This window comes from Miniopterus natalensis, chromosome 1 (assembly GCF_054644295.1).
Source record: "Miniopterus natalensis isolate mMinNat1 chromosome 1, mMinNat1.hap1, whole genome shotgun sequence".
Lineage (NCBI taxonomy): Eukaryota > Metazoa > Chordata > Mammalia > Chiroptera > Miniopteridae > Miniopterus > Miniopterus natalensis.
In genome coordinates this window covers 40,985,073-41,009,832 of record NC_142081.1, presented here as the reverse complement: position 1 = coordinate 41,009,832, position 24,760 = coordinate 40,985,073, and the positions used below count along the sequence as shown (strand labels likewise).

The 24,760-nt window shown below is 46.2% G+C and overlaps 1 protein-coding gene across 1 annotated transcript in view; it reads left to right on the top strand.

The window, feature by feature from the left end:
• Positions 1-24,760, top strand: part of SLC24A1 (solute carrier family 24 member 1) — a 32,355-nt gene that overhangs the window by 1,462 nt on the left and 6,133 nt on the right. Inside the window, exons 3-7 of the mRNA XM_087820832.1 lie at positions 5,733-7,745; positions 16,098-16,151; positions 17,484-17,592; positions 21,712-21,798; positions 22,806-22,897. Coding sequence (XP_087676958.1) covers positions 5,862-7,745; positions 16,098-16,151; positions 17,484-17,592; positions 21,712-21,798; positions 22,806-22,897 — 2,226 coding nt within the window. The 5' untranslated portion in view covers positions 5,733-5,861. The remainder of the gene's footprint in view (positions 1-5,732; positions 7,746-16,097; positions 16,152-17,483; positions 17,593-21,711; positions 21,799-22,805; positions 22,898-24,760) is intronic.

Sequence of the window (24,760 nt, the reverse complement as noted above, 5' to 3'; positions counted from 1 at the left end):
GGCTTTTGGGAGACAAGGGAAGTAAAAGGGCAATTTATTAAAATTGACAGTAAAAGGTGGAACTACCAAGAGGACTGCATCTCTTAGGGCAGCTGGTGAGTGCTTTTACTTTTGTGTTTTAATTCTTAGTAGAATCCCATTAAAATCAGAAGGTTGTTCAGTGAATATAAAATCAGAGAACATTAGCTCAAAGAGTTATAAGGTCTTAAAAGAGATGTCTTTCAAGCCATAGCTCGCTAATAAATTTATTTTTCCCACTCAAGAGACCCTCATCATTTGCATATTTCCGCACACATATTAAAAGAAATCAGTGAACAACTTCTTTACATAATCTATCATCCCCTTTAATTTTTTCTGCTTTGAAACAGTACTGTCCCAGAAGTTTTGAAAGGCAGAGTGGTTTGCTCTTCATTCTGGCAGAGTAAGGTTAGTGACAGAAATACCAAACTGCTCACAGGGCCAGGTACTGGGCTCAAGAGAGGTTCATATATTCAGTTCTCCTAGGGCACGTGCTGAAAATGTAGACTTCCAAACTAGCATTGCAAGAAATGTTAAAGGGACTGCTGTAATAATAAGTTGAAATAGAGAGAATGAGAAACATAGGCATAAAGAAATAAAATGGCAATAGATAAGTATCTATCAATAATAACCTTAAATATAAATGAATTAAAGGCTCCAGTCAAAGGATATAGGGTAGCTGAATGGATACGAAAACACGACCCAAATATATGCTGTCTACAAGAGACTCACCTCAGAACAAAAAACTCACACAGGCTGGGGGGAAAAAACAAAAAACAAAAACTTCTGGAGGACTTTAAAGGAGAGATTGATAGCAACACAGTCATAGTAGGGGACTTTAACACCCCACTAACTTTACCGGATAGATCTTCCAGACAAAAAAATCAACAAGGAAACTGGCTCTAAATGATACACTAGATTAGATGGATTTAATTGACATTTACAGAACATTTCACCCTCAATCTGCAGAATATGCCTTCTCCTCAAGTGCACATGGGACATTCTCAAAGACAGACCACATTCTAAGACACAAAACAAGTCTCTACAAGTTCAAGAAGACTGAAATCATATCAAGCATCTTCTCGGACATTTATACCTTTGAATACTATGCAGCTGTAAAAACGAAGGATCCCTTACCCAATGAGACAGCATAGTGGGACCTGGAGAGTATTATGCTAAGGGAAATAAGCCAGAGAAAGACAAATATCACATGATCTTACTCATATGTGGAATCTAATGAACAAAACAGATCCAGAGACATAGAAGCATGGAACAGACTGATGAATCTCAGAGGGAAGGCAGAGGTGGGTGGGTGGGTGGGTGGGGAGATATTAACCTAAGAACTTATATGCATATATGCATAACCCATGGATGGACACAGACAATAGTGGGGTGAAGGCCTGGAGGGAGGGGTGTAAGGTGGAGGGGATCAAGGGGGAAAAAGAGGGATATTTGTAATACTTTCAATAATAAAGATAAATTAAGAAAAGAAAAAGAAAAAAAAAGAAAATGTAGACTCCCAGTTCATGCTAACTGAATTGGGATTTCATGGTTTGGTACCTGGAGCCTTCATTTTTCATTCACAGAGGTGAAGGGTAAGTAGTGAGTGAGTGAGTGAGTGAAGAAAAGGGAAGAGAGGGGGACAGGAAGCAGTGAGCCCACATTCCTTTTCTATTCTCTCCCTGTCACTCTCCTATACTGTCCTTTGCCCTATGTCTTCCTTCCTGCTCCCTCTAGTCTAGACCTTGTCCATTCCCAAACCATACTTCTAAGTGCCAGGCTGTCTCCTTTCCCTCATCCTCAAACCACATTCCACTATTTTCACCAAAGTGAGTGTCTAAAGAAATTGTAGTTACAACCCCACTCTCCTCTTAAAATATTTCATTACTGGAAAATTTCAAACATAGACTAAGGTAGGGGAAATAGCATAATAAATCCTTCACCCAGCTTCTACTGTCAACTCAATTCTAAATCTTACTTCATTTATACCTCTACCCACTTTCCCCAAAATATTATTTTGATGCAGATTGTAGATCAGATAACATTTTGTCCATAAATATTTCAGTATGTATCTCTAAAAGATAAGAACTTTTTAAAAAAATAAACTTTATTTTTAGAGTGGTTTTAGGTTCATAGCAAAATGGAGTGGAAATTACTGAGAGTTCCATGTAGTCTGTGTACACACACACACACACACACACACCCTTCTGCACTATCAACATCCTACACCAGAGTGATAAAGTTGTTATAATTCATGAACCTACACTGACACATCATTATCACCCAAAGTCCATGCTTTACCTTAGGGGTCACACTTGGTGGTGTACATTCTGTAGGTTTGACAAATTTATGATGACATGTATCCACCGCTGTGGTATCATATAGAGTAGTTTCACTGCTCTAAAAATCCTCTGTGCTCTGCCTTTTAATCTCTCCCTCTCCCTTGACTCCTGGCAACCACTGATCTTTTTATTGTCTCCATAGTTTTGCCTTTTCCAGAATGTCATAGTTGGAACCATATGGTTTGTAACCTTTTCAGATTGACATTTTTTGCTTAGTAATGTGCACTTAAATTTCCTCCATGTCTTCTTGTGGCTTGATAGCTCATTTCTTTTTAGAGCTAAATAATATTCCATCTTGTGAATTGGGTTGCTTTTTCCGTCTTTCTGGACCAGATTGAGACTGTGTTAGATAGTGTGAGAAGGGAAGTAACTAGATCTGGTTCTGCCTGCAGGAGTCTAAAGGCAAGGTAGCTAGCAGAGGTCAGCCTCTCCACCCAGGCTTCCAACATTCAGAGTGACTCCAGGACACCCAGAAATGAAGACAGCTCCTCCACAGGGGGTGGGCACCTCTGTGTGATCCAGGAGAGGACGCTGGGTACCTTATCACTGTTATAGACTACGCAGGGGGAAATAGGGCAGGGGGAAGGCTGTGAGGGATTACCAGCTATTTCCAGTGAAAGTAATCAAAGCAACATGCTATGCATGCACCTTGGGGAAAACAGGGAGGGGAGAAAGGAGTAATCAGTAAATATCAGGCGGAGTTAAAGGAATGATTGAAGTGGCTGCCAGGTCCTTGGGTAGGATCATGAGACCCCCACTTGCCTCACTTCACTTCCACTCCATTCAGCTCCAGCCCTGGGTTGGAAACACAACTCCTGGGGTATCTTGGGATGTTCCAGTATGCTCTGGGGAGATCTGTCAGTGCCCTTCTCCCCCAAGGATTTCCCTTAGGCCTAATAAAATATTTTGCATGTGTGAAATGCTTTAAAGTTTGTAAAGTATCTTCCCCACGTTCCCTCATTTAAAAAAACAAACAAAAAACTGTTTCTTAGAGCAGTTTTAGGCTCACAGCAAAATTGAGCAGATATTCTTTCATTTAAAATTTTGATTCTCACATCCACCCTACAGATAGGTACGGCAAGTATTATTATCTCCACATTTACATTTAGATTATGTTTAGAATCACACCGTAGCAAATGGAGCCTAGTGCTAACTGAGGTTTTCTGATCTCTTAAGCCCCAGGCACCTTCTCTTGGTTCCCACAGAGTGAATTCTGAATCTTTCCTTCCCATAAGCATGGAAACCCCAGACCACATCTTATTCCCAGAGCTTAGAAACAAGTTTGAGAAGTTCCCTCAGTTTCCTCCTTGACAACAGAGGCCCATGGAAGTCCATCTGTGTCCCTGGTGCAAGGTGCACCCTCTTCGTCTCTGGCAGAGGCACCAAGACCCAGAACTTTGTACAATGCCCTGGTAAGCTGCTTAGAAGTGGGTATTAGCAGGGATTGGATAGTCTTCCCCTGAGATGCCCTTCATACCCGACCCTGCCTTGAATTAGGATTCCATAGAAGAGCTGGGGACGGGAGAATGGGGTGTTCCCTGCTGTCTAGCTTCAGACCCACTCTTTGAGACCCTGGATTTTGACAAGTTCCCAGAACTGAGAAGACACCCAGATGTCCAGGTTTGAAGGTAGGTGATTAGGTAGGAAGGATCAGTTGAGATGCCAGCTCAGCTCTGTTACATAACACAGGCATACCAGAAAGAGAGACCCTTGGAAGTTTCTTTAGGAGATTCAAAGTGTTGAGTTTATGGCAAGGGACAGGGTGAACAGGGAGACAGTGGAAAGACGATTATAGGAATCAAGGACAAAGAAGGAAAATCACTTATTTTGCAGTTCTCCTTTTGCTCATCCCTCTTTTGCTTTTTAAGACAATTGCATTTGCGTCTCTAGTGTGGTATGCTGGGAAGATTGGGGCAGTAGAAGGCTCACATGCACTGCTACTCACTAGCTGTGTGACACTGAGCAAGTTGCATCTCTCTGGACCTCAGTTTCTTTTTTTCTTTAATTTGTTGATTTGAGAGAAAAACATCAATTTGTTGTTCCACTTAATTTATGCACTCTGGTTGATTCTTCTATGTGCCCTGACCAGGGATCGACCCCTCAACCTTCTCAAATCGAGATGATGCTCTAACCAACTGAGCAACTAGGCCAGGGCTGGACCTCAGTTTCTTCATATCTCAAATGGGCAGTTACACTAAATAATGTTAGTAACTTCTGCCTTTAACTACTTACTATTCTATGGGTTACTCATCTCACTTCTAATAGATTACTTCATATGCAAAACCAGTCATTTCTAGTTACTGTTTTATAATAATCTGTGGACATTGGTTAGAGATTTAATAAATATTCACTTGCACTGAGCCTCAGTGCCCTTGATAAACTGAGGATTCTTTGAGGGCATTTCATGGTCTTTCCTAGTGTGTCCTTATGTAAAATAGCCATATGGAGCACTTGATTCTGTACAGTGCTTTTCACAGACTTTATGTGTTTTACTCTCCCAACATTCCTATGACATAGGTATTGTTATTACTATTGTTATTTCTATTACAATGAATAAAATTTAAAATTAAAATTAAAATATAACATCCATATAATAAAAAGGTTGAGTGGTTAAACTGAACAATAAGGTATACTGAAAAGTAAGTCTCCTTTTGACCCCTGGCCTTTGGTTTCCCTTCTCTAGATGTCCTTCCAGAGATCATCTTTACATAATCAACATATATGTTATGCCCATTTCACAGATGAGGTACTGAGGCTCAGCCCCTCCAGGGTGACACAGCTGGCAAACGGCAGAGCTGGGAATCCAAGTCTTTGACTCCATTGTCCATGTTCCTCCCACCGCATCACACTGTCTGGGAACCTTCATGACATTAACTTTTAAGCTTTATCCCCTCTGGATGATATGGTGGAATTGTTTTAAGCCAGTCTGAAAAAAACATGTGGAGTCTTGATGTCCCTGGCACTGTCTTCCACTGCTGCCTCTTTTTGTCTAAAGTTTAAAAACATGTCTTTTTATCTCCCTTATGCCTTTGATAAGGTGAGATCTGTGGCCTGGGCACCAACTACATATGACTGAGCTCCCAGCAATTCAGGCTTATACCTAGGAGTGCTGGCAGACTTCGGGTGGACCCAGCTCAGGAGCCTAGGTTGCTGGCACGCCTACACAGCACTGAGGACCCCTAGATGCTCCTTTGCCCATGAATAGGCATTGCCCCCTTGAGCAGGGTGCAGAGGTAGTTTTGTTCCAACAGAAACACTGTCTTCTCCACAAAGGCCCCTGCATGAATTGTTACTCTTTTCCAGATGAGGTTTTGGTGGATCCCAGCTCTCCTCTTAAGGGCAAATAACCTCTTTTTTTCCCCCCCTCTCTAGGGTTGTGGATATCTCTTGGCTGGGCTTCATGGAGAAATCTTCCCTGATCACCAACCTGAATCCCAGAACAGCCCCCATCTTTCAGTGGACAGAATGAGAGCCTTCTGTAACCTGGCATAACTGGCCATCATGGGGAAACTGATCAGGGTGGGAATGCAGGAAAGGCAGTTACTGTGGCCAAAACGGCTTCAATGGATCCGCTTCCTCTTCCTACTGGGAATGTTGATCATTGGTTCCACCTACCAGCACCTGAGGAGCCCCTGGGGCCTCCCCTCACTGTGGGCAGCAGTCCCTTCCCAACACCCTGTAAAACTGGCCAGCCGGGACCTTCCCAACAATGAGATGATGATGGTGAGCAGTGACCCTCCAAGAGCAGGTTCTGAAATGGAGGGTGAAACACTGGCACTCCAAGCCACAGTGGGCAAGGAGGAAGCAACACCTGACATAACAATGGAGAACACCTCCAATACACCCAGAATAGCCAACATCTCTCCAACGGTACCCAAGAATAACTACAGCCCAATAGCAGCAGGCACAGAAAGAGTGAAGGAAAACACTCCAACCATACCAAGTGGAGTACTGAATCACTACACCCCAACTTCAAGCACATCAACAGTAAAGAATTATACCCCAACAACACCCGGGGGAGAAATGAAGCACTACCACCCAACTCAAGCCAGGGGAAAGGTAAAAAAATACACCCCATCCCCACATGGTAGAATAGTAATCTCTGCCCCATCCACATTCATGACAATGACAAGAAGCAATGGGATCACCCCCGGAACAACAGTGAAAGACAGTGAAACTATGGCAACTTACAAAATGTTGGAGAGCAGCCCCTCCAAGGGAATAGTGGAGGAAACCACCCCGACTACTCTCAAGGGAGTAACTGATAATACTCCAACTTTCCTGATAAATTACATAGAAACAGACATCTTGACTTCTCCTAGGAGTACATTGGAAAAGAACACCCTGACTATCCCCAGAAGAGTGGACAGCTCAACCAACCCTCGGAGGTTAGTGCTAAAGAACAACCTGATGACCCAGGGAACAGTCTTAGAGCACACTGCATCCATCTCTGAGGGGCAAGTGATGACTAGCACCATGACAGGAAGCAGCCTAACAGAAACCAAAGTCTCTACTGCTGCTGGGAGGGTTAGGAATCCCTCATCCAGAACCAGTGTACCAACCATTGGAATGTCCTTAGCCACCTTCTGGGGGCTGGCGAAGAAACCTTCCACAGCACCAAGCACCTCAGCAACTCCCAGCGTTAGGGCAAATCTGACTACTCAGGTTCGTCACTATGTAGTTGTGGAGTCAGCTCCAGCCATTCCCACTATCCCCTCCCCCAGTGTGACAACAGCCCTGCTCCCAGAGGCACCCAGCCCCAGTCCCTCAGCGCTGCCCCCCAGCCAGCCAGACCTCCACCCCATGGCAGATTATCCCCCAGACCTGTTCAGCGTGGAGGAGCGGAGGCATGGCTGGGTGGTCCTGCACATCTTTGGCATGATGTATGTGTTTGTGGCCTTGGCCATCGTGTGTGACGAGTACTTTGTCCCAGCCCTGGGCGTCATCACAGACAAGCTGCAGATCTCTGAGGATGTGGCAGGTGCCACATTCATGGCTGCTGGAGGCTCTGCTCCTGAGCTCTTCACCTCCCTCATCGGCGTCTTCATCTCCCACAGCAATGTGGGCATTGGCACCATCGTGGGCTCTGCTGTGTTCAACATCCTCTTTGTCATCGGCACCTGTGCCCTCTTCTCCCGGGAGATCCTCCACCTCACCTGGTGGCCCTTGTTCCGTGACGTCTCCTTCTACATCCTTGACCTGATGATGCTCATTCTCTTCTTCCTGGACAGCCTCATTGTCTGGTGGGAGAGCCTACTGCTGCTGCTGGCCTATGCCTCCTATGTGTTCACCATGAAGTGGAACAAGAAGCTCGAGCTCTGGGTGAAAGAGCAGCTCAGCAGGAGGCCAGGGGCCAAGGTCATGGCCCTAGGGGACTTTAGCAAGGTAAGAGCAGGCTAGCTCAGGCTTCTTTAGCCTCTTTGGGGCAAAAGGGTGAGGGAAGCCCGGGACTAAAGAATGAAAAGTGCTGGGTCAGACCTCAAGAGATGGGTGCGCTGGTTCCCTTGCTATTCATTCAACATTTAAAGTCCTGTTCTTTGCCAGGCACTATACTGGGGTCTTTGCCCAGAGTGAACTTGGTTCAGCCCCCAATCATCCTATAAAATGGTTATTATTATGACCCCCCTTTGGCAAGGGAAGAAACTGAAGCCTAATTATGCCACTTGTTCAATATCACATAGCAAATAGGTGATGGAGTGAGGATTTGAACCCAGGTTGGTCTGACTGGGTCTTTGGAAATGACATTTGAGCTGGGCTTTGGAAAATGTCCAAAGAGGTATCAGGTAGGGAAAAATGATAATCTCTTCCATGTGCATGGTGTTCAGGGTTTATGTAGCATCCTCACTTTCATTTAATCTTATTTGTTCACATTCCAGACTTGGAGGATCTGGTGGCTTGGATGGGGTCCGAGAAGGAAGGAAGGATTTTTTAAATTTTGTTTTGTTTTTAAAATAGTTAACATGAGAGCTCCATTCATCCACTGACAGGGCAGCCCTGGGTACAGAGCTGGTCTCCATGCTGACTGGAGACCAGATACCAAGAATGCTAACTCTGGGTCTTTCTCCTGGCCCCAAAGTTCCTTTCCAAGAAATTCTCTGTCCCATTCCTACTAAATTCATTGCAGGTTAAATTGGGGAAGTGATCTCTGAAAATTCATCTCCAAGTTGTTTATCCTTGAATCTCCAAAGTGAGGGCACCCTAAGAACACAGACTCCATTTCTCTCCTGCTCCTAAAGGCTCAGTCTAGGCTCAGTCAGTGGCCTTTCTGAGACTTGCCCGTCTCAGGTCTCAGAGAGGCTACTGGTGCGAGCAGAATTTTGCGTGCAAAGAGTAGAAGGATTTAGCTACTTAATCCAGAGCAGTTTTGATGAGTGAGCAGGATGGAGACCAAACTCAGCAACATGTCTGGGAGATACAGGATGCAAAGGAGATAAAATGTATTTCCTTTAGGATTTTTGAGATAATGTTCTGGCCAGAGCACATAACTGAGAGTCAGGTAACCTGGGTTCTAATCCAATTCTGCCTCTAATTGTGTGACCTTAGACAGGTTCCTTCCCTTCTTTGGGGGAAATCACAAATTCTAGTGAATCACCAAAAGGTCTTTCTGATTCTAACATTCATTGATAATGTGCTGTGTCCAAGTGAGCTCAGTTCTGGCAGGCCCAGCACAATGGTTATTTGTCTGATCTGATCAACTGAGCTCCAATTGCCTTATTTGCATATTGCCCCAAAAGGAGAAATGTTCTGCCCAAGGTCATATAGCCTGCAGGTATCAGAACTGGAATCCACTATCCTAACTCCCCATTCAGCACTATTTACCATGAGACTACTGCTCCATGAAGCCAGAGGCTTAAAAAAGAAAGGGAGGCTTAAAGTGTCCTATCACTCATTGTGAAGATGCAGGGGCCTCCCTTTAATGAAATTCTCAGGGTAGACCTTGCTAGGGGTGGCCATGGAGCTTGGTACTCTCCTCTGAGGAAAGCATTTACTGCCTGGTAGACATCAGGCCAGCAGTTTTCAAAATGCCTCTGACTTGCCTCCCAGTCTTTCATAGTCATTCTGTTTTTATTTAAACTGCAAATTCTGAATTTGTGATTTGGAGCTAGACCATCAGAGCAAAGCTTGCCAAGGATGTGAAGCATAATCATGATTTCAAAGGAGAATTTGTAATCTACTTCCGAGACTTTTCAAGGGCTTTCATAGCAGCTGGTTGCCAAACAGTTTTAGTGGTGCTTATTACAACTCTGTTTTTAGCTATTTGTCAAAACAGATCCAGCATGATTTTTAATGAACAGAATTATGTTTTTAAAAGCAGATTGAATTACTGGCTATACTTGAAAGCAAATCTATATTTATTTAAAATTAAAAACCTATAGTTTAGACTTCCCAGCACTAACCACTGCCTGCTAAAAATTAGTCCAAATAACTCAGGAACTATACCTATTTTGAAATGTTTTTTATTTTTTTTAAAATTATTTTTATTGATTTCAGAGAGAGGAAGGGAGAGGGAGAGAGAGAGATTGAAACATCAGTGATGAGAAAGGCATTAATCAGCTGCCTCCTGCATACCCCCTTGCTGGGGATCGAGCCTGCAGCCCAGGCATGTGTCCTGGCTGGGAATTGAACCGGCATCCCCTGGATTGTAGGTCGATGCTCAATTGCTGAGCCATGCCAGCCCGGCTTGAAATGGTTTTTAAAACTGTCTGGATCTGGAGTTTCACCCCAGGTTACTTATAGCCAGAGAGAGAGGACACTGCCTTTGCTTGTATCTTTATGTCTGTGTTTGTCTGGCCAAGACCTATGATCTGGTTAGAGAGAGATGAGTCATCCTGCATTTCACTGACAAACTGAGAAGCCATTCCATTTTGAATTCATAAAGCAATTCTCTGAAAATCCAGTCTTTGATCTAGTAACCTGGGCTGGTATTCATTTTGGTGGTTTATGCAAGAGTATGTACTCACCCCTGTAAATTATTTTACTTTAACTATGAAAATGGCTATGCCTTGCTCTCTGCCTTACTTTTACTGACTTATTAGTTCACACCTTTCCCTGACTAATGGGTCTCTTCTTTGAGCATCATCTCAGGAAGGCAGGGAGCCAGAGAAACTGGGCTTATTTAATCAGCCATGCTCCAAAGGTGAGGAAATCAGAGAGAGGTGGGGTGAGGCCAGGCAGGGTGATAGGGAGCAAAGGAGGATGGCTGGGGAGACAAGGTCAGAGCCATAGCTGCTTAGGAAGTCCAAGTAGTGGGAAGAGCCATGGAGGGCAGTGGGATCCTCTCCTCCTTGGAAAGGAACAGGAACAGGAAAGACACCCCCTTCCTCTATTACATACATACATTATCTCAACGACTTCTCATAAAAACCCTACAAGGAACAGATTGTTATCCACATTTTGCAGATGAGGAAGCTGAGGCTCAGAGAAGATAATTAACTCATCCAAAGTTACACAGCTAGTTGACGGTCCTTCCCACTGGTTTTTGAATCCATATATCTAGGTTTTAACCCAGGTTCCACTGCTAATTATCCCTGTTACCCTGGGCAAGTCAATGCAGTTCAATAAATCTTTATTATTAAGCACTGAAATGAAAAACAGTGTGGAAAATAAAAAGATTGTGTCCCATCCAGTAGAGGGCACGGGCATAGACAAGAGTCCTTATAATAAAGGGAACACTGTGCAAAGTGCTACAAAGTCACTTTGCTTTTCATCCAGGCCTAAGATTGCTCATCTGAAAAGTAAATGGGATGAATTAGTGCAGGGGTTGGCAGACTTTCGCTGCAAAGGGCCAGATACTAAATATTTTAGCCTTTGTAGGCCATACAGCCTGTCACAACTACTCAACTCCATTGTGAAAGCAGCCACAGACCATGGACAATATGTAAACAAATGGGAATGGCCACATGGTGTTTCACTAAGAGCAACAAACTCACAGGTTTCTCCTACCTGAAGAACTGAACATCCAACTGATGACTATGGAGTTTCTAAGCTGGAGGGCCGTTCACTTTACTTTTTATTCTGCTCTGATAATCTAGAACCAGGATAAAAGTTTTTGGGGATGGTTCTAATCAGAATTTAAGTATTTTCAGAAAAAATAAATTATGTAGCTTCAGACATAGACACATAGCAACTATTTTAGAGTCTCTCTTTTTACACTGGCTGAAAAAAAATCAAGTCCTAAAATATTTTAGACAACATTGTCAAACTGACATGTATTGTTTCGAGGAATTACCCCAATAAGGAAATGGTAAATGTTTGTTCAACACAATCTAACTTAGCTTACTCTAAAAGTTTATACCTGATTTTGAAGCTCTCAATGTATTTGTTCTGGCCAAAAATGACAAGCATTGGACCTGCCTTGACTGTGCACACTCACAGAAAGACAACAAACAGCAAAACTGAAGTACTAGCCTGGCTGAAAAGTCTTATCTGTATTTGGAGGACTATTGGCCCTTCTTTAGAGAGAGAGTTACGAGCTTAGCCAGGAAGGACTAGACATCTGCATGAGATGCTGTTTGGGAAGGCAGCCCTGTGGGACACCAGTGGTGAAAAGGGACGCAAGGCAGGAAATAAGTCTGGTGTGGGCCCCTCGGAAAACTCCATATCCACATTCTGACCCCCAAATACTTCAGAATGTGAAACTCTGGAGGGAAGCCTGACACTCTTTCTTAAATGCATCCGGGACTGTTTTCTTCCTGGCAGGATTGTTTACTAAACCAACCAACAGGACCCCAAGCAGACAAACCTGGGGTCTCCTTAGGTTTTTTGTCGAGGTTGACATTTATCCTAAGGGCTTTCATCAGTGGCCTGTACTGCCAGCTGCCTACTGTGCAGACAAGATGGGTGTAGGCAACTAAGCAGCCACCAGGGCCCCTCCTGCCTCTGTGGACCCTGCCCATGCTCGGCTGCAGGGGATCCACTGTGCTTTCAAAGAGGCCATCCTAGCCTGGGCTGAGGGGTTCCCTCCTTTTAACTCCTTGAGTAATGGTCAGCTTCCCCCCAGTTGTCAGGAAAAGATGGTAAGAATAGAATTCTCAATTTTAAGCTCCCTTTCCTCATAAAAGTTTCTTAAGCTTTCAGTGTTCTCCTGCTAGTGGGTGCTAGCAGATGACAAAGTGAATGCATGAGAAACAACTATTAACAGAAAAACTCCGATGTGATCATGCCTCGTCCAATACCGTGTTGTTTTTATGGGGAATGTGTATGCCTGCAGTTGAGGTTTTACATGCACTCATGCAACACAGTATATTTTCTATAGTGTATATGATGGGATTAAATATGAAATCAGATATTCATGGTATTCTACAGAGAACAGCATGATTTCTAGATGCTCTGCCACCTATATAAATTGGAAACATAAACCCAACAGAACATTTTTTAGTGTGGAGGAGTGGGCGTATGGGTGATAAACAAGTAAAATAAATTAAGAAGATAATTTCAGAGGTTGACAAGTGCTATGGAGGAAATAAGCAGTGCATGTGATGGGGAGTGACTGAAGGTAGTGGGTCCCCTTTATATATAGAGAGAGCAAGGGAGGCCTTTTGGAGGAGGAGAAGTCCAGGTAGAGGTCTTCAGAATGAGAAGGGAAACACACCATGTTCTGAAGGATTCCAGAAGAGGAAACAGCATTTGCAAAGGCTCAGATTGGGGAAAGAGCTTGGTGCAGTAGAGGAAAGAATTGGAGGCCAGTGTGGTTAGTGAGGAAGGGGAAAGTAGTACAGGACAAGCAGGGGTTGGCTGACTGAAGAAGGGGTAGGGAGTCTCCTAGGCATGTGTAAAGGCTGGAAAATGAGAGTGGGAAGAGACTGTAGCTGCACTGGCAGCATGCAGCTACTGAGCTCTTGAAATGTGGCTAGTCAGCACTATGGAAAACAGTATGGAGGTTCCTCAAGATATTAAAAATGGAACTGGCCCGGCTGGCCATGACTCAGCGGTTGAGCATTGACCTGGGGTCCAGGCGATCGGGGTTCGATTCCCGGTCAGGGCACATGCCCCGGTTGCGGGCTTGATCCCCAGTCGGGGGCGTGCAGAAGGCAGCCGGTCAATGACTCTCTCATCATTGATATTTCTGTTTCTCTCTCTGCCTCTCCTTTCCTCTCTCTGAAATCAATAAAGATATATTTAAAAAAAAAAAAGTTAAAAAAAAAAGGAACTGCCTTATGACCTAGCAATTCTGGGTCATATATCCGAAGAAACCCAAAACACTAATTTGAAAGAATATATGCACCCCTATGTTCACTGTAGCATTATTTATAATAGCCAAGCTATGGAAGTAACCCAAGCCCATCAATAGACAAGTGGATAAAAAAGCTGTGATACGTCAAGCTGGCTTGGCTCAGTGGTTGAGCATCGTTGACCCATGAACCTGGAGGTCATGATTTGATTCCCAATCAGGGCACATGACTGAGTTGCAGGCTCGATCCCCAGTGGGGGGCATGCAGGAGGCAGCCAATCAATGACTCATTGATGTTTCTATCTCTCTCTCCTTTCCTCTCTCAGAAATCAATAAAAACATTAAAAAAAAAAAAAAGCTGTGGTACATATATACAATGGAATATTACTCAGCCATAAAAAAGAATGAAATCTTACCATTTGTGACAGCATGGATGAACCTAGAGTATATTATGCTAAGTGAAATAAGTCAGAGAAGGACAAATACCACATGATTTCACTTATATGTGGAATCTAAAGAACAATATAAATGAACAAATAAAACAGAAACAGACTCATAGATACAGAGTACAGACTAATGGTGGCCAGAGTGGAAGGGGGTTGGCGGACTGGGTGAAAAGGTGAAGGGATTGAGAAATACAGATTGGTAGTTGCAAAATAGGCATGGGGATGTAAAGTACAGCATAGGAAATATAGTTGATAATATTGTAATAACTCTATATGGTGCCAATTGGGCACCAGAAATATCAGGGGAACACTTTGTAAAGTATATGATTGTCTAACCATTCTGCTGTACACCTGTAACTAATACAAAATAACACAGAATGTAAAATGTAAGTGAAAAAATTTAAAAAAAGCATGTTAAGAAGGTCGACATTTATATATTTAAAAAGAAATGGGGCTAGTAGGTGTAAAAAAGAAGGAAGTCTTACTTTTTGCAACAGTATGGATGAACCTAGAGGGTATTATATTTTTAATATATTAGGTTAAAGTATATTAAAATTAATGTAACCTGTTTTTTTACTTTGAAAAATGTGCTACTAAAAAAATTAAAATTATATATGTGGCTTGCATTCTGTTTCTGCTCGACAGAGCTGGTTTGGAGGTAAGTAAGCAGGAGGCTGGTGTGTGCTCAGCTTAGGAGTCTGTGCTCCCTTCTGAGGCCAGTGAGCTCCCAGGATGCAGGGGAGGGACATGATGTGCTTTGCTTTGAAAATCACTGGCTGAAGGCTGGAGAATGAACCAGAACAGATCAGAAGTCAGGAGCTGTTGCAGGACTCTAGGCAGGAGAATGGAAAGATGAGGCCAAATTTGAGGACTTTCATGAATTAGGTCTGACAGCTAGTTGGATGTGGTCTATGAGAGAGAGGGAGGAATTTGGGTAGACTTTTGGGTTTCCAGCCTAGACAAATGAGTGGATCAGGGTGCAAGACTGTACTCAGTGAAGGGATAAAATGAAGAGTCCCCAACTAGTGTGTAACCTGAGTGAAGGCAGGACTCATCCCAAGGTTTCAGTAAGTATTTGTTGAATGAATGTTTTCAAAAATCAGACTAAAATGTGTGGTTCAGGAAAAGTGTCAGGGATGTGTGTCTAGAAACAGAGAGGTCAATGATTAACTGCTATGTCAGTGGGAGATTGAAAATCAGGAGGACAAGCCCCCTGAGGGACTGCCATGCTTCCTCCCTGGGTTCCTATGAACAGCTGCAAGGGATCCCATTAAGTTAAAACGTCAGTAAATGCAAAGTGGTAAGCTAGTGGTCCAGCCAATGCATACCGTGGGCTTAATGGGCCTTCATCTTGATTTTCTAGGGCTGCCCCATTTCCCAGAGGGCTGTCCTACAGCTTCCCTAGGACATTAGCACTTATTTATTTACAGAGCCAGATTTTGGTATCACAAAATGTGCTCACTGTCGTTATATAGCTTTTGAGGAGAGATGTATGAGTGAGCTAAAGTGGGGGTGAGGTGGAAGGGGCCATTTGGGAAAACTTTAGATCTGAAAAGTTGGCCTACAGAGAGATAGAGAGGGCATTTTAGGCAGAGGGGAAAGGCATGAACAAGGGAATAGGAGTTTGAAAAGATTAGGTATATTTAGAGGACAGTTCATTCATTTAACAAATATTTGTTGAACCCTTGCAGTGTTTTTGTGCTGGACACACATGGTAAATGAAATAGGCAGTCTGCCTTCAAGATGCTAGTGGGGCAATAGATTTATTTGCATGTTTGCTACCATACAACTAACACAAATAAAGTGGGGAGCATGCTATGAAGGAAAAGAATAGAAGTCTATGAAAGAGAATTAGACGTGCACCCCAAGATGAAGGTTTCAAGGTGGGTAAAGAGGACGGTGCATTTGAGGGACTAAAAGATAGGTGGTGTTACTGGACCGTGGTGAGTGGACACGTTTGACTGGGAATGATGTGTGTAGGCTGAAGCCAGGCTATGGAAGGCCAGGCTATCTCTGGTGTGTTTCTGTATTCCAACCTGAGGGCTTCCTGGAGAGAGAGGGAAGTAGGGAGAAAGACTGAAGGTCTCTCAAACATCTTGTGACTCCTGTCCCTGTTTGCAGCCAGGTGATGGGGCGGTTGCGGTGGATGAGCCACAGGATATCAAGAAGCTGAAGGTGGGTGCCATGTGGAGTCTGCCCAGTGAGGACACTGTGGGGTCTCAGAGAAAGCCACAGACTCAGGGCTCTGTGGCCCTGATGCTGGGGATCTTGGACTGGGTTCAGGCCTGGGAAGTTCCTGGGAGTGCTGCCAGGCTGAGCCATGGAAGGCTGGCTCCTTTGCCAGGGACTCTCAATCCCAGGTGGCCGTGGAGGAGGTGCTAGTTTGGGAGCTAGAATGTCACTGTGCACTTTGCCACTAGCTCACTGTGTGATCTGGGGCCACAGATTCTGCATCTGTAAATGACTGGAGTAGATGAACTCAGGCCCTACTCTACAGCCCCGACATGCCATGATTGATCAAAAGCCTAATTACCTGTGGCTTTGAATGCCCCAAACTAAGAGAATTGTCAGAGGGGCACTGGGGCAGGGGAGTCTGAGGTTTGTGGAAAACTGTCTTAGCTGCCTTTGGCCAATGGGGGAAGAAGTATGGGGACCATAGAGAGGAGAGGCTGGGCCTGAATGAAATCTCTCCCGTCGGAAGAAAATCCCTAGGCCTGTTGTAAAGTACAGTACTGCGTTACCACAGCCACTAGATGGCAGAAGAGTTCAGAGTCAGAGGAATGGGGAAGGTGAACGTAGGGGGGATGTGGAGGGACTGAGCAAGCGTTTGTCTGTTCTTGGATGCTCCCTTGTAAATCCGTGTGTGTCGTTATGGATAAGTGTGTGTCGCATCTGTGTGTCTGCACCTATAGCTGTATATGTGTGTGCATTTGTGGGTGCCTGTGAAGGTTCTTGAGCACAAGGATAGGAAAAAAAATCTGGAATGGGAATCAAGCCCTGGGTGCCAGTCTTGAATCTTTTCATTGTCACCCCTCATGAACTCATAGTTTTCATTTCCTTTCCTGTAGAAGGGGGTCACAGTCTTTCTTATCTCTGGGAGTGGGGCAGTGATAAAGCACCACGATGCTGTTCGTGGACTGCGAAGGGCTGTACCCACAAGCAGGGGGTCTGCTGTGTGGTGTGTGGGTGAGTGTGTGCTTCTATGGAGTGTACTTGGGGGGATGGACAAGCTCTTGGCAATGTGGTGTCCTCAGTACACATTGCTGCTCCCTGTTGAGACTTTAGGGAATTACTCAGTGTGTAGAATTAGTCTGTCATGGGAGAGTTGAGGGAAGGCTGAGAAGAAAGTAGTGTAACTCTCCTGGTTGAGGTGAAGAACAAGGGGAGGCCAGGAAAAGGCTCCTGTGCTTTCATGCTGATCTTTCTGGGAGGGATGCAGGGTTAAGTGAGGCTCTCCCCTGGCTCGGGCAGGGCCCACTGAGGCCTGTGCTGCTCTCTCCTGCTCAGCTCCCGTCCGTGCTGACCCGAGGGAGCAGCTCAGCCTCTCTGCACAACAGCACCATCCGCAGCACCATGTACTGGCTCATGCTCCACAGCCTGGACCCTCTGAGGGAAGGTAAGCGAGGCCTCCCCAGACCTGCGTGGTCTCCCTGGCCAGTCCTTCCCTCCTGCAGCTGGGACCTATAAGACTGAGGCAGTGGGTGGGATGAGGGCGGGAGCGGGAAGAGAGAGTTAGCAGAGGAGAGTGGGTGATCATCAGTCTGGGAGACGAGGTAGAGGCAAAGACACCGAACTCACTAGGACAGGAGAGGGTCCCAAGGAGCCAAGGCCCTTAGGTGTCCACATCCCACTACTTCCCTGCCTCCTTGTCCTCACCTGTAAAATGAGGAGGTTCAGCTGTAGTTACTGAGGCCGTGAAGCCTCATGCCCTGTACTGGTCTATGTTGGGGCTGCCCTCAGCATCTTCCCTGCGCAGCCCACCGCCCACGAGTCGGTGCCTGTGCCCCAGAGTCTCCTGCCAGGCAGCTTGGCTCAGGCTGAGTGACAGGGTCACTTCCAGGGGAACCTGCTAGGTGCCATAAGCTCTGTATTTAGCTCTGGTGTCCTAAGAAGACTGCTAACCCTTCCCCCAGCCAGGAACCCCAGAGGGCATCCTGGGAGCTGCCAGGACCAGTTTTGGGGGTGGTGAGAGTCCAAAGTGCAGTGGGGGCTAATGTCCAACTTGACAAATGATGGGGACAGCTGAGATTCTCACCATCCATCTTATCAGCTCTTGCCTTCTGGCCTCCCTCTCCAAAGAGCTGTGCCAACATGATTCTCAGGCCCCCAAAGGCACCTGCTCTCCTTGAGCCCCTCCAACTCTGGGGTTCTGGTGCAGAACTGGGAGCCCAGGCAGGAGCCCCATCAAGGGAAGGTTGGCTTTTGGGCAGAAGCCAAGGGGTTGGAGTTGCAGTTGGGCAGTAGGGCATAGGACTGAACTGTGTGTGACACTAGAGATTGACCCTTGAGCTCCAGGGAGCACCCTGACTGAGCTTTCTGGTTAAGGGATAAATTTGGGGGACTTAGAATTTCCTCAGGCCCTTAAGTATCTTCTTCAGACACAATATTGGGATTTTAGGTGTTTGAAACAAGTATATTGTACTGTGAAAAGCAGAGTCAAAGACAAGGTGATCAAACCTTCCTTAGAAAATCCTCGAGGTGAGCCAAGGCAGACACAGAGGCCACCCACAAGCATCAGCTCCAGAATCAGTCCTGCTGGGGTTCTGAGAGCGCAGCCTGCAGCGACTGGCAGCCGTGTGTTACCTGTGCCAGTGTCATGAAGAAAGCTGTGTCTCTGGGTTATGTTTGACCTCTCCTCCAGGAGTCACTGACTTTGGCAAAGTCTGAAAGATAAAGACTTCTCCTCAGAGGGACCACTGGGCTCCTTGCCTGGGCCACTTTCACGGCCAATAGCCGCCAGCTGGCCTGCTTGTCCTAATGGGATTATGTGATGGCCAGGCCAGGCCGAGGTCAGAGGAGATTGATTCTAAGGAGATGATCCTCAGCGCTGAGAGTTGAGAGGCCTGTGAGGAAATGAGCTCTCGGGGAGCCAGCAACCCTCATCTCAGGGAAGACAGTCCTGCGTGGTCCATTGTGTGCATATGTGGCATGGAGTCGCCCTCACTGTGAATGATTGCTGACACGCTCTGGGGTACAGTCCTGCTCAGAGAAGCCAACCCTGATCCTTCACCCTGAGATTCCATCCAGGAGGGGGTGGGACCTCACAGGGCTGTGATGAAGGCTTTTGTTCTCAAGACTTTCCAGATACATGTTTGTGTTTCCATATGTTGTTTCCAAATGTCTGTCCAGAGGGTTCCACTCTTTCAGGTATTCCACTCTTCCATAGAGCTGCTCTGTGGTCTGAACTCTCACCCTGTGAAGGGGCTCTGCCTCTTCAGGATCCAATGATCCCACGCCTCTTCTGGTGATTTTTACTTGGACCTGTGGGGGGCTGGAGAGGAAGACAGAGAAACAGAGAGGCCCTGTTGCTAACCTGTTTTCCTTGGTGGCATGAGAAGTGAGAGGGTAGGGTGTGTGATGAGGAATGAAAGGGAAAGAGGGGAACTTGATTTTCTTGCCAGTTCCTCCAGCTAACAGCAGATATTCTCAGAGCCAGAACTGGAACAGGGGAGCCCTTCTTTGATGATAGCTACACATTGTTCAACAGAAGATGACGGTGTTTGATCACTGCCACGGGGGTGCTGGACTTTTTTGGATGAAAGAGGCAGTGGAGTGCCTGCTTCCTGACATTTCAGTCCTGGGATACTTCGAGGGACAACACATGCCAGAACGGTGGCTCTGCAGGATGGAGCCTGTTGCCACAGGCAGCTACAGCTGAACCTACTCCGAGAGTTCAGGAGGCAGGTTGAGAGGAGGAAATTCCGACCTATTTATGTTTCCTGCCCATCCTGGACACAGGCAGAGTTTGATCCACCCAGTTCCCCAGATTGCACCTGCTCAGCCTGTCTGGATTATGGACCAGAGGACCTTCAGGGTCGAACCCAAACCCTTCAGAATGTGGGGCCTCATCACTGCAAACTTGGTGGGACAGCTGCTCTCAACTACTGTTGTCAGTTCGTCATTATTGTCATAGCTAAAACAGATGTAGTTTTTTCCAGGTGCCAGGCACTCTTTTAATAGGCAAGTTCATGTATCAGTTCATTTATTCCTTCAACAACTCTGTAAGATTTTACAGATGAAGAATCTGAGGTACAGAGAGGTTAAGGAATCACCCAGCTCGGCCCATGGCTAGCAAGTGGCAGAACTAGGATTTAGATCCAGGCTGTCTGGTTCCAGAGTCTGACCTAAGATGATAATATTTTACTTGCAGCAATTAAAATATTTTTATTTATGTTGTCTCATGGATCCCTGCATCATTGCTTTGTGTATATCATGGTGTTGCCTTTTTAGAGAAGGGTCACTGAAGCTTAGAGAGGGACACAGGCTTTCCAAGGTCACCCAGTGTTCATAGCAGAGCCAGCATGGGATTCAAAACAGACTCCGTGGCACCACTTTGTTCTATCATTTCTACCATTATCCTCACCCTGCCACACTACACTGCTGTGAGGAGGACCCTGCACCTCGGTCTCTGTGCCTCCCTCCTGAAACACATGCAAAGCACTTTGCATGTTTCCTGGAACATAGTTGCATTGAAAGAGTTGCCCTCCCCATTTTTCTTGCCTGGAAACCAGGGCAGCGCCATTCTGGGCACAGTATTCTGTGGGCCTCCAGGAAAGCATGTGCACAGGGATCTGGAATGGGCCTCTGGGTGGGTTCCAGGTGTCTGGAGTCAAAGAGAATGTGGCAGGGAGCTTGGTGGGCAGCTGCAGCCCCTTTCCTACTGAGAGGGGAGGCTCATGAGCATGGCCACCCCATGGTGCCCCTGGAGTTATGGCAAAGCTTCTAGTAGATTTATGGAAAGTAAGCTGTTGCCCCGGCTGGTGTCGTTCAGTGGTTGAGCACTGTCCCGTGCCCTGAAGGGTAGCAGGTTCGATTCCCAGTCCAGGGCACGTACCTGGGTTGCAGGTTTGATCCCTGGCCCCCTTGTAAGGAGTGCGAGGGGGGTGCATGTGGAAGGCAACCAATAGATGTATCTCTCTCATATTGATGTCTCTCTCCCCCCTCACTTTCCTACTTCCTCCCTTCCAATCTCTAAAAATCAATGGATTTTAACAAAAATTAAAAATTAAAAAAAAAAATTTTAAAAAATCAGTGGGGATTTAAAAAAAAGAAGAAGAAAGTAGGCTGCAAAGGCCCTTACACATAATCCAGTCCAAGGATGGCAAAAACAAATCCCCGCCATTATTTCTCCACTCCTCGCCCATTGCGGAACCCCCAGCAATCATGACACTCTCCTATCAAGCTCTGATGCGGATTCTCCTCAATTTCACACTCAAGCCACCATCACTTGGCCTTACAAAGGAAATAAATCCTATTTGTTATTTTACCAGAAAGGAAATAGCCCTAGGCAGGGGAAGTGACTTGCCCACGGTCACAGCCAGTTGGTGACAGTGCAGGGAATGTAAGACTAAAGTTTGGGAACTGGGCACCATGACAAGCCTGGTAGGACTAGAATCCAGACATCATAACTCCCAGGCCAGCCTCTTCCCACGCACTCCAGCTGCTCTGGCTGCTGGCCAGTCAGGGTGTGGCGGGGATACTGTGGTCCCAGATGTGTTCCCCTTTTCATTCGCAGCCAGTTCCTCCAAGAACAAGGACAAAGAGACCTTGAATCAGGAGGCTAAAGCCAAGCCTCAGGCCAAAGCAGAGAGCAAATCAGAAGGTGAGAGGATGGTGAGACCAGTGGGTTTTCTCCTGCCACCTTCCTCCCTCCTGTCCGTCAGGCTGAGGCCAGCCTCTTGGCGTCTCTGAGTCAGTCAGCTGAAGTGATGATCTGGTGCTGCTCTGAACTTTGCTGTCCTCCGGGTTCCGCCTTCCCGAGGCAGTCCTGTGCAGCTCCCTCTGTACTCTCCTTAGATGGGGTAGGCAAGGCCAGGCCAAAGATTGTTGAACTCCCACCTCTTTTTTTTGCTAAATCTTCTCCCACATTAGACTCTGTTGAACTCTATTTCTTCTTCCTGCCACTTTTATACAAGGATGATTCTGCTAGGGATTGGTCTGAGATCAGCAACCCCAGTGAGGAAAGGCAACCATGGAGCCTGGTGACACAGAAGTCCAGCATCTGTGTGGCAGCTGGGACAAGGAGAGTGAGACAGCTACTGTCCTGTGGGCTCTGTAGAGCACTCCAGGCCTATCTGTTGTACCCAGTAACCCTCGGAGGGAAGCAGAGCAACAGTCATTGTTCCTATTCTATAGACAAGGGAGGCTCAGAGAGGTCAAGTGACTTGTCCCAAGCTGCACAGCGAACAAGTGAAACAGCCTGTGCCTAAACCCAACTCTCCAGGCTTTTCAAGACTTCCTAGCTGCTGTCTTTGAAATCATTAGGGTCCTCTCTGCGCAATCAGTGGGGGAAAGGCCAGACCCTTAGGGCTGGGGTTTTGCCCTCTCTCTGCTCCAGTTGCCCACACTGGCCAGGACAGAAAAGTCTGTGAATAAGGGGGGAGCAAGGACAGCCGTTCCCCAGCTGTACCTTCATCTGTGCGCATCTCGGTGGACAGGACAGTAACAGTTCACATCACATCGTTTTACTTTTCCTATCAGCCAGAAATTCCCCTTCGGAGACCCTGAAGTGGACAAGTCCAATAGCCCTGTAGCCACTCACATCAGTCTCTGCCAGCTGCCCTCAAAATCTGGCTCTCTTCTGACCTATCCCATGTTTATCCTTTAAAGAGGAGGAGCCAGCTAAGCTCCCTGCGGTCATGGTCACACCAGCCCCTGCTCCAGACGTCAAGGGAGATCAGGAGGAGGATCCTGGCTGTCAGGTAGGCACAAGCCTCTTCCAGGTAGAGGGATTTGAGAGGCCCAGGGATGGACTTGCTGACCAAAAGTCCTTCCTCCTTCAAGGTCTGAAATGCTATTTGAGGTTCATTCCTCTGGGGTAAGCACTGCAAGATCAGATACCTCACGGGGCCGGTCAATTCACCCTAACACCTTAGTGTGAGATAATATATAGGAGAATGTGTTGCAAGTGTCACATGCTGTGAAAACATAAAGAATAACTATTAGGGGTCTGTCAGCAGCCAGGGGACAATGAGACCAGTCAGCTCGAAATGCCAAGGGGAGGGTTGCTGGGTAAAGGCCTTGAAACTTCCAAGGCATCTCGGCCTTGTCCGCAGGGCTTCCTGATACTGCTGCTGTCCTTCCAGCCTCACAGGCCCTTCCACCATGCTATGGCCACACTGGCTTCTCCGTGCTTTTCTACCTCCACGCCACGGCCCACCTGGTTTCCTCCCTGGATGCCTTTTCCCTCCCTCTTCAAATATCTGAATCTCCCTTCAGGCCAGTGCAAATGCCTCCTTTGTCATAAGGCTTCCTTGATCCCCTCAATCTGAATGCGTATGGTACATTGTTCCTCTTCCAGGGCTCTTTTTTTTTTTTTTTTTAAATCCTTACCCGAGGATATTTTTTCCATTGCTTTATCAGAGATACTACTGGAAGGGAGAGAGAAAGAGAGAAACATTGACTTGAGAGAGACACATCAATTGGTTGCCTCCTTTGCCTCAACTGGGGCTGGGGATGAGACTGCAACCGAGGTACATGGTCTTGGCTGGGATTGAACCGGGAACCCTTCAGTCCATGGGCCAACACTCTAACCTCTTATCACACTGGCCAGGGCTCTCCCAGGGCTCTTAACACTGCCTTCCTTGTACTCTGTGAGCCTCTTAGTTCCCCTGCTAGGTGGTGAGGTTCCTGAAGGTAGGGTCCAGTTCTGAGTCGCCTGTTTTCCCTACAGAGAGAAACTCAGGGCACACAGCTGTCTGTGCTCAAAAAGGGTTGAGTGACTGGTAATAAATTAATATTCAAGTTGCAAGATTCATTGCTGTTTATTTTTTTAATTTGACACCCAGAAACACTGTTATAGCTCATCCTTAAGCCAGCAATTTTGGGTTCAGTGTTTAAGACATCTGCATGGTGTCATGAGTGTCCTGAGTAGTCCCATGAGAGCCAGCTCAACTAAAAGGGATTAAGAGGAACCCCAGGGCAGGAAGTGAAGCTTGGTGTCACCAGGAGCTGGACCTAGGCCTGAGAAGGCATCTGTGACCCTGGTGGAGTCTCCGTGTCTGGCTCTCTCTCACATTCCCTTCTCTATGTGCATACTCTATCACTCAGCCTCTCCTGGCAGTCTGGCTCCATTTGCTTCCTTATTAGCTCATACAACCTAAACTACTACTGTAGTTCTCCAGTCTTCAGGTGATCAACCAGTGACTGGCTCCTAGTCACAGAAGAGAGAAAATTTGGTCAAACCAGGTCATGGGGTAGAGATCCAGCCTGTGTCCGATCAGCTGTGTCAGGGAGAGGTGGGGTGCTTTGACTTTAACAAGGAAGAAGGGACTATTAGAGTTGACAGTTTTTAGGAAAGGGTACAGGATGGGCAAACACTCCCATACCTATCGATTTAAATGACTTGTCATTTTCTCCAGGAAACCTTTCCTGATGGGGCTGGGGAGGGAGGGCAGGAATTATTTCAGACTAAAATCTCACTCTTCATTCCCAATTCAAAGTAAATACTAACATTTGACTTCATCAGGGATTCTTAACTCTGGTTGCATATCAGAATAATTTGGGGAAGCTTTAAAGTCTCCAGGTGACTTTAATATGCAGCCGAGTTGAGAATCACTGAGCAT